The sequence below is a fragment of the Pyxicephalus adspersus genome, chromosome 4 (genome assembly GCF_032062135.1).
Source record: "Pyxicephalus adspersus chromosome 4, UCB_Pads_2.0, whole genome shotgun sequence".
Classification (NCBI taxonomy): Eukaryota; Metazoa; Chordata; class Amphibia; order Anura; family Pyxicephalidae; genus Pyxicephalus; species Pyxicephalus adspersus.
The window spans coordinates 61,539,852-61,554,595 of NC_092861.1; the positions used below are offsets into that span (position 1 = coordinate 61,539,852).

General features: G+C 34.2%; 1 protein-coding gene across 5 annotated transcripts in view; it reads left to right on the forward strand.

Annotated features, from left to right (window-relative positions):
• Positions 1 to 14,744, forward strand: part of MYOM2 (myomesin 2) — a 141,306-nt gene that overhangs the window by 42,891 nt on the left and 83,671 nt on the right. For 4 of the 5 annotated variants that reach the window (XM_072408424.1, XM_072408423.1, XM_072408421.1 and 1 more), the window contains 7 exons: positions 3,071 to 3,124; positions 3,814 to 3,941; positions 5,412 to 5,595; positions 5,877 to 6,051; positions 7,670 to 7,791; positions 8,806 to 8,823; positions 10,349 to 10,536. In XM_072408424.1, the coding sequence (XP_072264525.1) occupies positions 3,071 to 3,124; positions 3,814 to 3,941; positions 5,412 to 5,595; positions 5,877 to 6,051; positions 7,670 to 7,791; positions 8,806 to 8,823; positions 10,349 to 10,536 (869 nt within the window). The remainder of the gene's footprint in view (positions 1 to 3,070; positions 3,125 to 3,813; positions 3,942 to 5,411; positions 5,596 to 5,876; positions 6,052 to 7,669; positions 7,792 to 8,805; positions 8,824 to 10,348; positions 10,537 to 14,744) is intronic. The other variant, XM_072408422.1, reaches the window with a different exon arrangement.

A 14,744-nucleotide genomic window follows, 5' to 3' on the forward strand; every position in this document is an offset into this window, starting at 1 on the left:
AATGCTAACAAGAACACCGTAGGCATTACTGTTTGTGTTTTCTTTCTGCAATTCATTCATTTCAATAAAAATAATGTCACATTACTTTTCACTTTATTTAAAACAATATTCAACTCATTGAACATGCTCCAATATGCCATGGGGTGTAGGTAAAATTTCTTATAGGAGGTAACCAAGGATAAAAAAATTAGGAATTACCAACCACTCCTGGCATTTGCTTTCCTTATAAATAGAAAGATTTCTTCTTTTCATTTGCCCAATATGCTAATCTGTAATTAGGGACATCATACATGGTGGATGTTTTTTCTGCCCTAGGAAACAAAGTGATAAGGATCACTTCCAACCAACTGGAAATACTATTTCATTTAAATTAGGCTCATCAAATATTTGGATAAAAAAGATATGCATCAAGTAACCTGACTAGTTTTAACATGCTAGGCTCAAGAGCATTGGACTTAATCAAGGTTGAAACTGTTTTAATGTATCTCAAATCTCAATGGGCCTTTGCGCACAGGCTTTCTGAGTTGGTAATGTATTTAATTTGTGTTCTGTAACAGTGCTGAAATGGATCCATACAAAACAGAGCAAGTGTTTATAAAGATGAGTACATGAGGTGTAACATATATATATATATATATATATATATATATATATATATATATATATATATATATATATAGAGAGAGAGAGAGAGAGAGAGAGAGAGAGAGTGAAACATCTTTTTGTATACTACTAATGAAATTACTAGTTGTTTGGCTCTTATGTTGAGCCCTGGATTAATACTTTGAGAAACTAATGCCGAATAAGGTTTTTCTTGCTGGATTTGGGTCAGTGGGGTTGATAAAAAAGTGAATTATCAGTGTGCAAGTAAATTTTCAGTTAGCTTGGTCAAAAATGTGAAGAAATCCAATCATGTGTAATTCATAAGTGAAACTCCTTTAGCAAATCAACCCGAATGTGTGTATTGGATCTATTAGTAGATCTATTTTCAGAAGCAGGTCAGCAATGGCAAGGCCTCTGTTTTTCTCAGTACAGTTTTCCTTTAATGCTCAAAATATGATGTTTTACTGCTGCACTGTTTGGGTTAAAGCTTGCGGATTGCAACATAAATCTATTTGACAACAAGCCCCTTTTTTGTATCCATTTATCAATCAGTGGCTAGAAATGTAAAATGCACTACTTCTAAATTATATGATACCACTTGTTGTGTCTCAGACGGTTTGATTTAAATGCTGAAATTACCTTGTTTCCATAAATGTTAAATGATTTATATTCTTTTTTTAACATATATTTTAGTTCATGTTGTTCTTTTTTCTCTTCCATTTTTGTCATGAATTGCAGGTATTTAGGCACTAACAAGCTGTGTCTGATTACAGGAAAAAAACAAATTTACATTCCACTCTTTTTATTTAGCAAATAATTTTAAGCATGAAAACCTCATATGTATTAATCACCACTAATTTGTTTTTATTAACATTAACAGTAGCAAAACATTTTGTTCCTAAATATGTACAATCACATAGCATACCATTTCTAAGCACGTACAATTGTCTTACACAAAAGATGTGATCATTCATAACACTGTTAAGTAGAGATAAGGTGGAATAGCGATACAAATTGGAAGATAATGCTCTTGTTTTTTCTGTATTTAAATCATCTCTTTGCCAGAGAGTTTTTTTTTAGATCTGCCACTATATTGAACTTATTTTATTTATATTCTGACTGCTCAATAAAACACTCAAACACTGCACAACCCTCGACATCTGTCTACTGTGCCTCCTCAGCTCATATACATATTTATTTACCTATATCCTTGTGTAGTGGTAGAAAACATTTGTGCAATAATTTCTTTATTATGCCTAATATGGACTGATGAAGCATATATTGTACATAGATCATGCAGAGTTACAGTGCAGAAACAGATGTCAGGCTGTATTCCACCACATAAGAACATTAAAAAGCTTGTTATACCTTAGTGTTAATAAATCACACAGCTACATTATAACACACTGCACATCGAGCCTTGATTTTGTGTTGTTAAAATAAACATTATGCTGGAAGCTTGCTGTAATAATACAAACCTTGGTATCATTGTTCTATAGATTTTATCTAAGATATGAGAAAAAGAAAACAAAATCATAAGCTGTAGCATACTGGAACAAATAACATTGTGCTTGGCCAACAACCAGCAGTTCTATTCCTTTGTTCAGTTGCATATCAATTTATACATTTTATTACTGACACATCTACGTTATATCATTTCCAGGATTTAGTCAGTGCCTAGTCAGGATTTAGTCAGTGCTCTTCCCACTGTGTGGTATTTTTTTTTTAGATTTCTTCTATAGTACATGTTGCTTATGGCAATTCCTGGCTTCCCATGCCATTCCTTTTTTCAGTACTTTATTCCAATATAGTCCAATAGTCTATAGTACAGACTATAGACTATAAAATACTATAATATATATATATATATATATATATATATATATATCTTAATAACTACAATGTATTACACCTTTCAGTAGAAATTTAAAGGAAACAGAGGAGCAGAATTTGGTAATTCTATTCATTCCTATTGATCTTCAGTCTGGTACTTCTTTTGTCTTGATTTTCTCAGAATAGGTTCTAACTATTTAAAGTTTTGACTTTAATATTGAGTTGTTACTAGGAACTGTGAGCTTTAAAGTCTGAAAGAAAAAAGCTAGGGTTCTCCTTTGTGTGCTGCTTCTCCCACCTCTTAGATTGTAAGCTCTTCTGGGCAGGGTCCTCTCCTCCTGTGTCACTATCTGTGTCTGTCATTTGCAACTGCTACTTAAGGTACAGCTCTGCCTAATATGTTGGTGCTATATAAATACTTTTTTGATAATAGTACTGAGGAGAGGAAGCACAAATAGTCAAAACAGTGGATAGGATTGGGCGTGGGTGGGTCAATGTATTCACAAACTATCTTAGAGTCACTTAAAAGACAATTATTCCAAAAAAAAATACCTTCTTGTTTTTTGGTATACTACTTCAGGTAATACAAGTATGTTACTTACCTAAAATATTTTTCCTTTTTTTTTTTTTCTAGAAATTCCTTTGGATGGTGGACAGGAAATTGTTATCTCTCATGATGATTTGGAAGGTATTTTTTTTATTCTTATTTCGATAATGTTAGTGGTTCTCCTTGTAAATCCCCTATCCTGTTTGTTGAAATGTAACCTATATGTGTAAAATAAATGAATTATTGACTGAAACCTAATGCAATAAATATGTTTAAACACTATGGCATATAGAAGAGTTTAAATTATTTCTTAATACCTGCCTTAGTTTATCCATTTGACTGTTTCGTAGTAAAATATCTATTTAGATTTTAATAACAGGTAGTTCAGTGCTCAAGATGATGAATACTAATATTTTATTGTTATGTTTTGGCTGATACTTTTCAAGGATGTATTTTTTATGTTTGGTTTGTTTGTTTAGTTTTTTTTTTCTTGCCAGTTTCTAGTTAGACACACATTGTTTTGTGCATAGGTTATTTTGACTGTTTTTGGAAAGTACAACTTTTTCTTTCAACTATTGTATTTTGATTTGACACTGAGTTGAATAATTTATCTGTTTCTACATATCATACTCAAAAGAGCAGCATACAAATTAGATTAAAAGAATGAAAGCGTAGGGGGTATACATATGCAACAGTAACACATGTAGCAGCCTTGATTTTTGTTCAGTTTCTTTATTGTATTATGTAACATTATGTGAGTATAATTAAACAAGTAACATCCGGGGATTTACAAATCATTTGCCTGTTTACTAAGTATGTTTTTATATTAGGTGATGTTAAAATTCCTGGGCCCCCCACTAATGTCCAGGCACTGGAGACCAGCAAAACATATGTTGTGCTCAGCTGGGACCCACCAGTTCCCCGTGGAAGAGATCCCCTTGTCTACTACATTGAAAAGGTAAAGCATGGATGGTCAATTACTTTTTCTTGAGTCTTCTTGAGTTTTCTAAGTACCTCTTGAAAAAGATCAGAGAAAAATGTGTAATCTGTTATAAAAGACACCATTAGCTTAGTGTGTTTTTATCAACTTGAAGATGGAAAATGTAAACTCTCATGTATGTTGTTTGAAGTTTACGTGGGGTAAAGGATTCATTTTTACTTTGAAATATGACAAACTGAAGACACATGGAAGCTAAAAAGTCATACAGAAGCTGCATAGAAGATTACTGTTTGGTTGACATAAACTTTAATTACCAGTAAAACCTTTTCAGTAATGTCAAAAACATTCTCAAGAAACAATGAACTCTTCTAATATTATCACAAGAAAAGATATTGGTATTAATGTCAACGGTAGTTATAAATGTGAAAAATGAGAAGCCTTAATATCAAATTATCACAAACTTAATTCTGAACTCAAGGCATAGAGTAAAAAGACAATGAAAGTAGTTATGTAGTCATTAAAAATATTTGAAATTACTTTAAAATTTAACTAGTGCTATTATCATTCTCTGGCATTAAGCCTTCCCTAATTGCCTGTACTGGAAAGCTTAGAATAGTTGGAGGGGCAGAATTAGTTACCAAACAGATGTACTGCATTCACATTTGCTGAAACGTATTAAGATAACAGGAGGCAAAACAGAGCAAAGAGCTCATGTCCTTCTGCTTTTTCCCTGTCCAATCAAAGCCTAGGGTTAGGAAGTGACCATGCTCTTCTGAAAGCCTCTATAAAAAAGTCAGATTACAAACATAGCTAGGCTGTCTGGCAGGGCAGTTTACATTTTAGGATCGGTTAAACATAAAAACATGTACTTTGCAAGTAGCACATTTCCCACGTACATTTTTAAATGTGTGTTTTGTTTTCTCAGAGTTCAGCTTTACCAGCTAGCTTTGGTTGCTTATGGAGCATGGTTTAGGTTTTAATACAAGTGTTACAGAATCTTCTTTCAGTTTAAAAACTCCTACTAGCACTTTTGGTGACTGGTATCAGAAATGTATATATTGGTGCCTTCCCAGGTGTGCAACTTCCTTTCCACAGGTAAATCCCAGCTGAAAAGTCATTTCATGTCCATGTCATTTTATACAATACATGTAATCCAAATTCAGTATGTGCTTTATGAACTCAACAGCTAATTTCTGAGGCACAGATGAGATTTTGATATAAATTAAAAAATGTATTCTCATTGCCAAAGACAAATCAAACAATGTAACAATGGGTGGACAATCACAGATAATGTGTTTTTTATCTTATTATGGATCACAGTCAGTGCTTACCATTGGGCAGAGCAAAAGAGATAAAAAAAAACAATTGATTTTTCTCCTAAGAAAATCCAACAATGGCATGTTATATTTACTTATACAGTACATTTTCTTGATTGGGTAAAGTTTTTTTTCACTGTGTACTAATGAAATATTGATTCTTTTCTTATAGACAATGGTTGGTAGTGGAAGCTGGCAGAGGGTCAATTCTCAGATCCCAGTAAGATCTCCACGCTACGCAGTATTTGATTTGGTGGAAGGAAAGTCTTATAATTTCAGAGTTATTGCAGTCAATAAGCATGGTGTCAGCGAACCTTCCGAAGTAACACCACCAATACAGGCACAGGAACGTCTGGGTAACCTGTTTTATTTTTCAATTATTTGTTTTTCACAATTTATTAATAAAATGATTGTTGTATTTTTTTCTATACAGATTATTGCTACCTTCAATTTATGTTACTGTATTATATGAATTAATTGAATTATAATAAAATAGATATACAGTAAGTAGGTGTTCCTAGTAGGAAAACACAGCTCATTGTACTTGCTTACTGATTTATATGCCGGGATTTTATGTGCTTGTATTCACTCATTCCAGAGTTACATGCTGATGTATTTTTTTCTTTCTTCTTTACAGCTGTGCCATCTGCTCCTGGTCGTATATTGGCATCTAGAAACACCAGAACATCAGTTGTCGTACAGTTTGATAGAGCTAAAGTAGAGGAAGAATTAATTGGATACTATATAGATAAATCTGTTGTGGGGTCTAACCACTGGGAACACTGCAACCACAAACCAATTAAGTATAACAGGTGTGATATTTATTTGAAAATATATAACTTGTTCAGGCAGTTAGTTTTTCACAATACATACCAGGCATCCAAACTAGGTGTGATTATATTTGTAAAGCAGAATACCTAGTAAAGACTTCACTTGTCACAGCCTCTCACTATACAAGTAAGATGTTGTTGTACAGCATTTAGGTAATTTACCTTCACCAATCCATAAGAAATCGGGTTTTTATTTTTAATGGATGATAAACTTTACAACCCCAGATGTGTTAATATTTCCATTCATACATGTTTAGAACACATACATAATACATTTACAATACACAGTTGGGTTTAAAGTATAATAAAGAAAACATTATAATGCAAATACCTATTTGAGTAGTATTGAAATTAAAAAAATGTCATAGACTCAATAACTTCAAAAAAACACTATCTTTAATGTTCGCTCCTAAATCCTTCTCATTCCCAGTTTTTTGTTGGCAAGAAAAAGTTATAGGTTCAGCTACATAGGATTTTTTTATCACTTTGTTGCAAGAGCTTATTTGCCAGTTGCTTGCCAAAACTTGCCTTTATCAAGCTAATAGTGATGTAGGTTTGTTTTTGGAGCAAAGAGGTGGATAGTCTTTTGACCACTGCCTCCGAATATGGTGGGACTTCAGGATAGCAAAGCAACGGTAGCATCTCTTCACTGATCGCCCCATAACAAATGAACCTGAGAGAATCTCGCTTTGAACACGTTTAGGTTGCTGCTGTCAGTTTGTGACTATAAAGTACAATAGTGTGCTCTGATTCTAACTGGAGACATTAGAAGATCCTTAAGTCTCCATAAAGCACACCTGTCAGCTGCATCATAGTATTATTTAGAGGCTTGTCAGCAAAGTTGTTATAGTAAAAAATGGAAGTAAAAAAATACAATATAAAATCTAATATATATAATATAAAAATAATATAATACATGAAAAATTCTAATTATTATAAATGATATTGAAACTCCCAAAACAAGTATCCTAATACCTGCACTATACTATTAATTAGGAGCTTATCAACCCTTTGTGATAGTAAAAAAGTGAAATAGCAAACAAAAGCATAAACATAAGTAAAATACAACCATCAGCCCCCTACCCCCTAAAAAAAGAGACACCCATTGCCTCGCCCATGCACATACATATTGCCAGAATGTACATGTCTATAGAAAACACAACTGTTTCACACATATTGGGTATCACCACACATATAAAGGTCAGAAGAATAATTTTAGAGCCATTAATTACAGCTAGCTCTAAAATGATAAGCCAAAGGCCACCATTTCTGTTATGTTAAAATAATAATGTTCGTGCCTTGTGCTTTCTCATTTATTCTTTTTTTTAGAAACGTTTATACTTCTTTCTTTATTCATTACTAGTCACTACGCTAGAACAAGAATTCTGAGAGGGGACAATAGTCATAGGACCTTTGAAAACAAGTCAACAATGACAGAGTTCTGAATCAATTTTCCATGTGTACCTTTAATATATATGCAGTATTTTCTATTTAACTGACATTTGGTCCATTAACTGAGCAATTTTTTTTAACACTTTCTGGAGGATAAGTGTATACATATATGAGCCTGTGATAACATAGAGCAATTTCCTTATTTTAGGTTTGTTGTGCATGGTTTAACATTTGGAGAAAAGTACATTTTCCGTGTGAAGGCAGTAAATGCAGTCGGTGTCAGTGAAAATTCCCAGGAATCAGAGCCAATAACCGTTAAAGCCGCTCTTAGTAAGTACACAGTAACATGCTTCTGTCTGTTAAGATATTTCTCTTTTTTTCATCAGTTTTCTAATCACATCAAACCAGCTTACTAAACAGTTGTGGAAAAAGATCAAAAACACATTGCAGACATATACTTTAAAGGACCATCATATAAATATTTAAAGAGTTTTTAGCAGCATCTTTACCATGGAGTCAATTCAATCATCTATTCAAGTCATTTTTAGCTGGGCTAATTATTTTCCTATTAGAATTTTCCCATGAAATTGTTTAATTCACATATGTAACTATCTAACAGGCATGCAGGTGTTATATTTGGCATTAAATCAGTAATTTGATTATCTGAAATCTTTATTTCTCATCAATCAGTCATTTTTTAATGGATTGCCAGCTTATCTTCACCTCAAAGGCTCTGCTTTCAGCTTTCCTCAACGAATACTTCTTAGATTAATTGTCATAGATAAGTTACTTTTCAATTAATGGCAGTCAAAAATGAAAATACTTCAAAATGTAAAAACCTGTGTAATTGTTTTTTGCGAATAGCCTTTACATAGAAAAAGATAAAACACGATAATATAAATAAAATGCACGCATTTGAAGTGGTCCACAAGGTTTTTCATGCTACAAATTAGAACATAATGCACTGTGACGAAGATATTGCATGTTGTATATTTCAGTGAATTATTTTTATGAAGTACTCCCACCTGGATGAAATTAAAGATGGTTGATGTTTCTGTACAACCTATTGATTTGTGTTAGTCAATTATTACTACAAAGGAAGTAAAAAGTGATTACCAGACAGGAAGTTAAATGTCTCAACCATGCAGCAAGCATTCACCCTCCCGCCTTCTTTCCCATTACATGCCAGGCCACGTGCCTTACAACAAAGACAAAGCCTCTGTGTGTACCAGCAATTTGTATTAATATAAATATTGTAGGTGTTGTGTGTAGTAAAATGACATGTTCTTCTATTCTTGCATGTTCTGATGTATTTTACATTTTCTTACAATTTCATTATTTTAGGAGGAGGAATTCCATATGGTAGGTTGTACTAGAAAGGATGTCACCTGCACTGTTCACTTTTTATCTCCATTTTTTGATCACCTTTGTTTCACAAAGCACCCCAACACCGTGTTTTATAAGATAACAATGACACCATGATAATGAAAAAGTTGGCCATGCATGACATATTTAGTAACTTGCATGTTAGGCTTAGAATGAGCAGTGCAGGGAATTTCTCCATCTTAACTTATACTTATATATCATAGTTCTTTGGCGCTGGTTATAGTTTTTATTCCCCAGATTCTGGTAGTAGGTGGAAGTATCATACTTGTAGTGAAATCCTTGTTTTCCTTGTACATGATTAGTGCCCTAACGGTGCATCAGAAGTACTGGTTTGGTCTTAGCAGTCAACTATTCACAGATTGATGCAAAACCTTTCATCACAAGTGATGCATTGACTGTAGGCTATACCTAAGATTTGAATGACTACTGAATAATTCTTCTTGTTCCTGATGCACATACACAATATTTTGTAGACCAATATTATAGCTTTGAGTCATTTTTACAAACAACTAATGGAAAATGTAAAATATTCTCTTTGCACAGCTGTTACTTTCATCCTGTAAATCCTGAGTCTACATTCCTGTCCATACACCCTAGATATCAATTTATTTAAAAATCCTGCATGGCCATCTTCAGAATCAGTGTGTCACCAATATTCTAACTATAGGACAAAAAATGATTACAATGAACACCATAAACTTACAGTGTATCCAAAATCAAAAAAAACAACATGGCCCCTCTTTTTGTAAAAGCAGCCATGTTGTGTGTGGCATGGCAGATCTTGCCAGCTTCCCTTGAACTTTTTCCTCCACTCCCAGTCCTCTATCACTGCCCAAGCTCTCCACCTAGCTCCTCAACCCTTCCCCTGGCCTAGTTCTGCACCCAATTAAGAAGCTAATGTTTTACTCTATGTGATTGCTCGGCCATGATGTCATTGTTTTGGCTTGACTAGGAGAAGGAAATGGTGAATATGTGTAAAGATACAGACTCTTTCAATGCTAGTGAGTGTGATAGAGATTGCTTCCTTTGAAATGCTGCCTTCCCCAAAGGCCCCACTTGAAATGCTGATGACACCAATTGATGATGCCCAGCTCATATGACACAGGGAACAGGAGGGAAAAAAACAAAACCACCACCTAAGACTCATGAACACTTGCTCCCACAGAGTTTACCATGAGTGCTAGCAACCATCTCCACATTGAATGGGTTGGATGCTGGGGCTGTATAGAGTTTTTAACCATTTAAAGTACTAAAAAGAATTACACGGATTACAAGAAAGACAATGGTATATTGTTAGTGGTAAGGGCTTTGGTTCACAAAACCACAAGTTGCTTATTCAGGTTTCTATTTCTGCCAAACATCTGAAAAAATGACAAACATCTGAATTTGTCACTTCACACAACAAAACCATGAGGCAGCAGCATCCTTTAGATAGGTAGGTTCTTTTGTTTTGCAAGCATGTCTGTATATGGATAATAAATGCAGTGTTGTAATTTTTCAGCTACTCCTTCTTACCCCTACGGTATTACTTTACTGAGCTGTGATGGTCAATCAATGACACTGGGCTGGAAGTTACCAAAATTCACTGGGGGATCACCTATCAATGGATACTATATGGACAAACGGGAAGCTAATCACCTTAACTGGCATGAAGTGAATGCCAACATAATTAAAGAAAGAATATTCAAGGTTAGTAAAACAACAGAGAAGTTCAGATTTTAATAATTTTACATTTAAACTGATATAACAGTACGTTGTCAATGCTGTGCATATGCCAATCACTGCAACATATTACTATCCTAATTTTCTTTAATGGGTTTCCTAAGGGGTAAAGTTAAAGGAAGATGCAAGGCGGCCCAAAATACATTTCCTAAAGGAACTCCATTGGCTCACAGCCACAGAGCTTGTTGCAACTTCTGGGAAAACCTGCTATGAGACATGGGCAACCTATCCATGTCTTACATTCCCCATGCTTTCTTAATTGTTCACAACACGATTGTATAACTGTTCTCCAAATATTGTAGCATCCAAGTCTAGGGAAGCTACAGTGAATGCTCCATACAGGTGCTAGATTGTTGTCATTGGTGATTGTTTCCAGCAAAAACAAAATGAAAAGGGGATGCGGGGAAGACAAACAGGAGCTGTCTATCTACATCCTCCCCATAAGAAACAGCAATAGTTGTTAGATGTTGGTTTTTATGTGATTTATGAGATCAGCTTACTGAGTAATATTAGGGGACAGCTGTACAGATACTAGATTTTGGCCCAGGATGATGACAAAAGTTCATCTCCGGCAACAGAAATCTTTCTTCTGCATGTACCTTAAGTTACTGAGGTGTCCAACTCATTTTAATGGACTTTAAAGGCATTTTGTATTTTGCCTAAATTTCATTTTACAGTCAATAAATAAAAGTATTACAAAAAAGAGCCCTTTATCTAGGTCTTATAGTTGCCAAGATTTGAAAAGAGACTGTGATTTAAGAAAGATAACTAACTTCAACCAAATGTCAACTATATATATTTTATGCTAAAGTTCAGTTCTTTTTTGTATATTAAAGTTTGCATAGAGAGAAAAGGACTTTGATATAACCTCTGTAAAGTTTGTTATGCTATCTTTGTCCTTTTGGGGAATTTTGCTCACTTTCTTACACCTATCTCCTAGACAGGAAATGACAGGAGGTCTCCCCAACAGGGACACATAGAGACTTTAAGAAATTGTAACCCTTTCGACTATCATAAACTCGTATTGTGTTGTTACAGTTGCCAATACAATTGCCGGACAGCCCTTCCTTGTTACAATTGTGTCCACAGCTCATTCATAAACATGTATTGCAACTCCTTTATAGGAAAATCCTGCAGCTAAATTGTATGTACATTCCTCATTCAATTAAATGCAGATCATTTTCCACTTAAGGCAGTTCAGCACATTGCTTTCATATTATCTTCGACTGCAAGGCAATACAGCACATTGCTCTGTGCCGATGTGTGGTGGCTCAGTGCCTCTTTGAGGATGGTTTGGTGTGGGAGCTGAAGTTAAGTTGTTCACTATACATCTGCCCCCTGCACAGTATACACAACACTGTACATTGTACGACTAACACCTGCAATGTATACACCATGTTTTTCTCATTATACTCCTGACCATTGCAGTATTGCAGTGCACTATGTTGGTTATTATACTCTTGATCCATGTGCTATACTCATTATGCTGTTTTTTATACCCCCAGTTTTAACTGTGGTGCTCAAGTGTTTTAATTAAAATCTTTTTAAAGCTAAACCCAAAAAGCCTATGTAATGAAAGATTTTTTAAACATAATTTTTGGTCCTGAGGTTTATGTGAAAATTGTAAAACTATCTCTTGTGGCAATGTAATAAGAGATAATTTTTTAAAAGTAAACAGTGTGTATTGTGACAAGACTTGAATTCTAATTCACCATGCCTCTTTAAACCATAACCAATATGCAACACTTAGTGTTAAAGACACATTTTTGCGGTGACATATAAGCACACTGCATTGCCTTCTTCTTCCTTTTCCTTTGTTGGGATTAAGCTATTCTATGTAGCAGTTTATGCCAGTGTTTTGATCCATACCTGTATCCTCAGATAATCTTTAGTAATATTCAAGCACTCTCTGTAACATATGAATAATAACTGGAAAGGAGGTAGGTTTCTTACCTACTGTTGAAAAACTGAAAAAAACAACTTTTGTGATATGAAAACATATTGGAACTGTCCCTGCTTTTGTATATGTACTCAGAATAAACTGCAATTGTTAAACAATGCCTATTTATGTATGCTCATCCCCACCTCCCCACCTCAGGGTAATCCATACCGATAGTTTGTCACACAGTGGGACCTCCTTCTGTCTGTCAGAGTAAATCTTAAAACAGTTATTTAAAAAGGAAAGCATTTTCAGTGATTGATTATTGTGAGATATTTATAGCTTTTGTCTTGTCTCCCAAGTGCACGGTAGTCTATTCAGTGTATAAAAATATATGGCATTTTACCATCCATAAAGTATAGTAAAAAATCTTTTGCTCTTAAAGCTAAATCTTCTTCCACTTTGCCCAGCCATTTGACCTGTCAACGTAACGGACCTTCTCTCCTCCAATCACAGTGCACTCTCTGCTTCTTTGAACAGAGAACTTTGTAAGTCTTAGTTGGCTACATACCATTATACAATGGACAGGGGATGGTGATATCTGTTTGCTATAAAAAATTAACTTTTTCAGTTCTTGTCCCCCAGCATATGACTGAACAATTAAAAGTGAAACAGCAAATTGTTTAGCATATATCTGTGCTTCTCTATGTTCTTACCAACATGGTCTTTGTTAGCACAGGTCTGCAGTAAAACTGTGCTTCAGTCTTTCTCAGTTTGTGCTCTGCTGTAAAAGGAATTGCAAGAGACTATTACCAGATACAATTTAGATACTTACAGTGCTTGCATTTGTTTAGACATATAGAGTGGAAGCAGTAGTGTAGTTTACTTCAAGATATCCCAATATTTATGCCAGTGGCTTCACCACCATCACTTTACCACCATACCAATCACTTGCCTAGGAAAGACTTACACTAACACTAAATGAATAGATCTTTTTAACAGAATTGGATACCTCCAAGAATATTTTTGATTTATACAAATACAAACAAAATAATCTGTCATAAAGCTAAGGGCTCTATTTATAAAATAGGGAATCTGACATTCCCTCAAACATTCTCTCGTAGGAATCTTCTAGGTCAATGCATTTCAGTGGCAGTAATTGATTCCCATAAGGGAATGACTGAGGCTATATCTGATTCCCTGTTTTCTAAATAGAGACCTATGGGTTTGTTAAATATACCCACTTTGAGCAACATTTTCTACCATGATCTATTGTTGAAACTTTTCCTACTAAAAAGCAAAGAATATTAAAAAATACAGATATATATCTGATAATACATATGACAAATTGGTCATGATTATGCTTAACTTTGGAGAGACTTGCAGAGACGTTCATCATGTTTTAAAATCATTGTGATCAATGATATATGCCTCATTAGCAGTGCTCTTATAGGTCTTCTGACTGCCCATGTACATGTCTGAAGGTACCTTAAATAGTCAAAGTCTGTTGGGAGAAAGATTTATTGGTGTAGAATAAGGTGCACCATGTGTCATGTTTCAAATAAAACAAATTTCACGTACAAGTAATTTTGTAGGATGCTGAGCTGAAGGCAACTTGAAAGAGCACTTTAAGTTTAATGGGATTTAACACAATTGTGGTACTCTTTTCAGATGACAGACTGATGCATTTATAGTTCATATGCCAGGAACACAGCAACTAGTAGATTTTAGCAGTCATCAATCTGTCAGAATTCAATGAGATAATATACCATTGTACGCTCATGAAACAAATTACATCTGCAAGTAATTTGGACAAAGCAGATCTAATAGTACTTTCGCACAATTATTTTAGAGCTTACTCTGTCTACCAGTGATGAATCTATATCTCTTGAGCAGCTCTTTGCCAATCTAATGGTTTCTTTCATTTTTAATCCCTTAAATCTTTTAGTTTTTTTCCTGTAATTATGTATTATTGTAAATTTATATGCAATAAATTCTAAGGGTTCAGGTTAATTTTATGTTTCTACAATGTATTTTGTAGCAAATTTGATTATAGCATTAAAGGGGAAATATAAAAGGCAGAAGGCATCTTTGATTTTACATACAATGTTGTGCTGACTTCAACAAGTTAAATACATCCGTGATTTGCCCAGCTCAAATTATCCACACGCCACAAATATAAATAAATGATGAGACATCATCATCATTATCATTTATGATAATTTATAGCATGAAAGCCTCAAATGGAACCTTCACATTTTAACTGCTGAGGAATTGGAGACTAAACTAGATACAT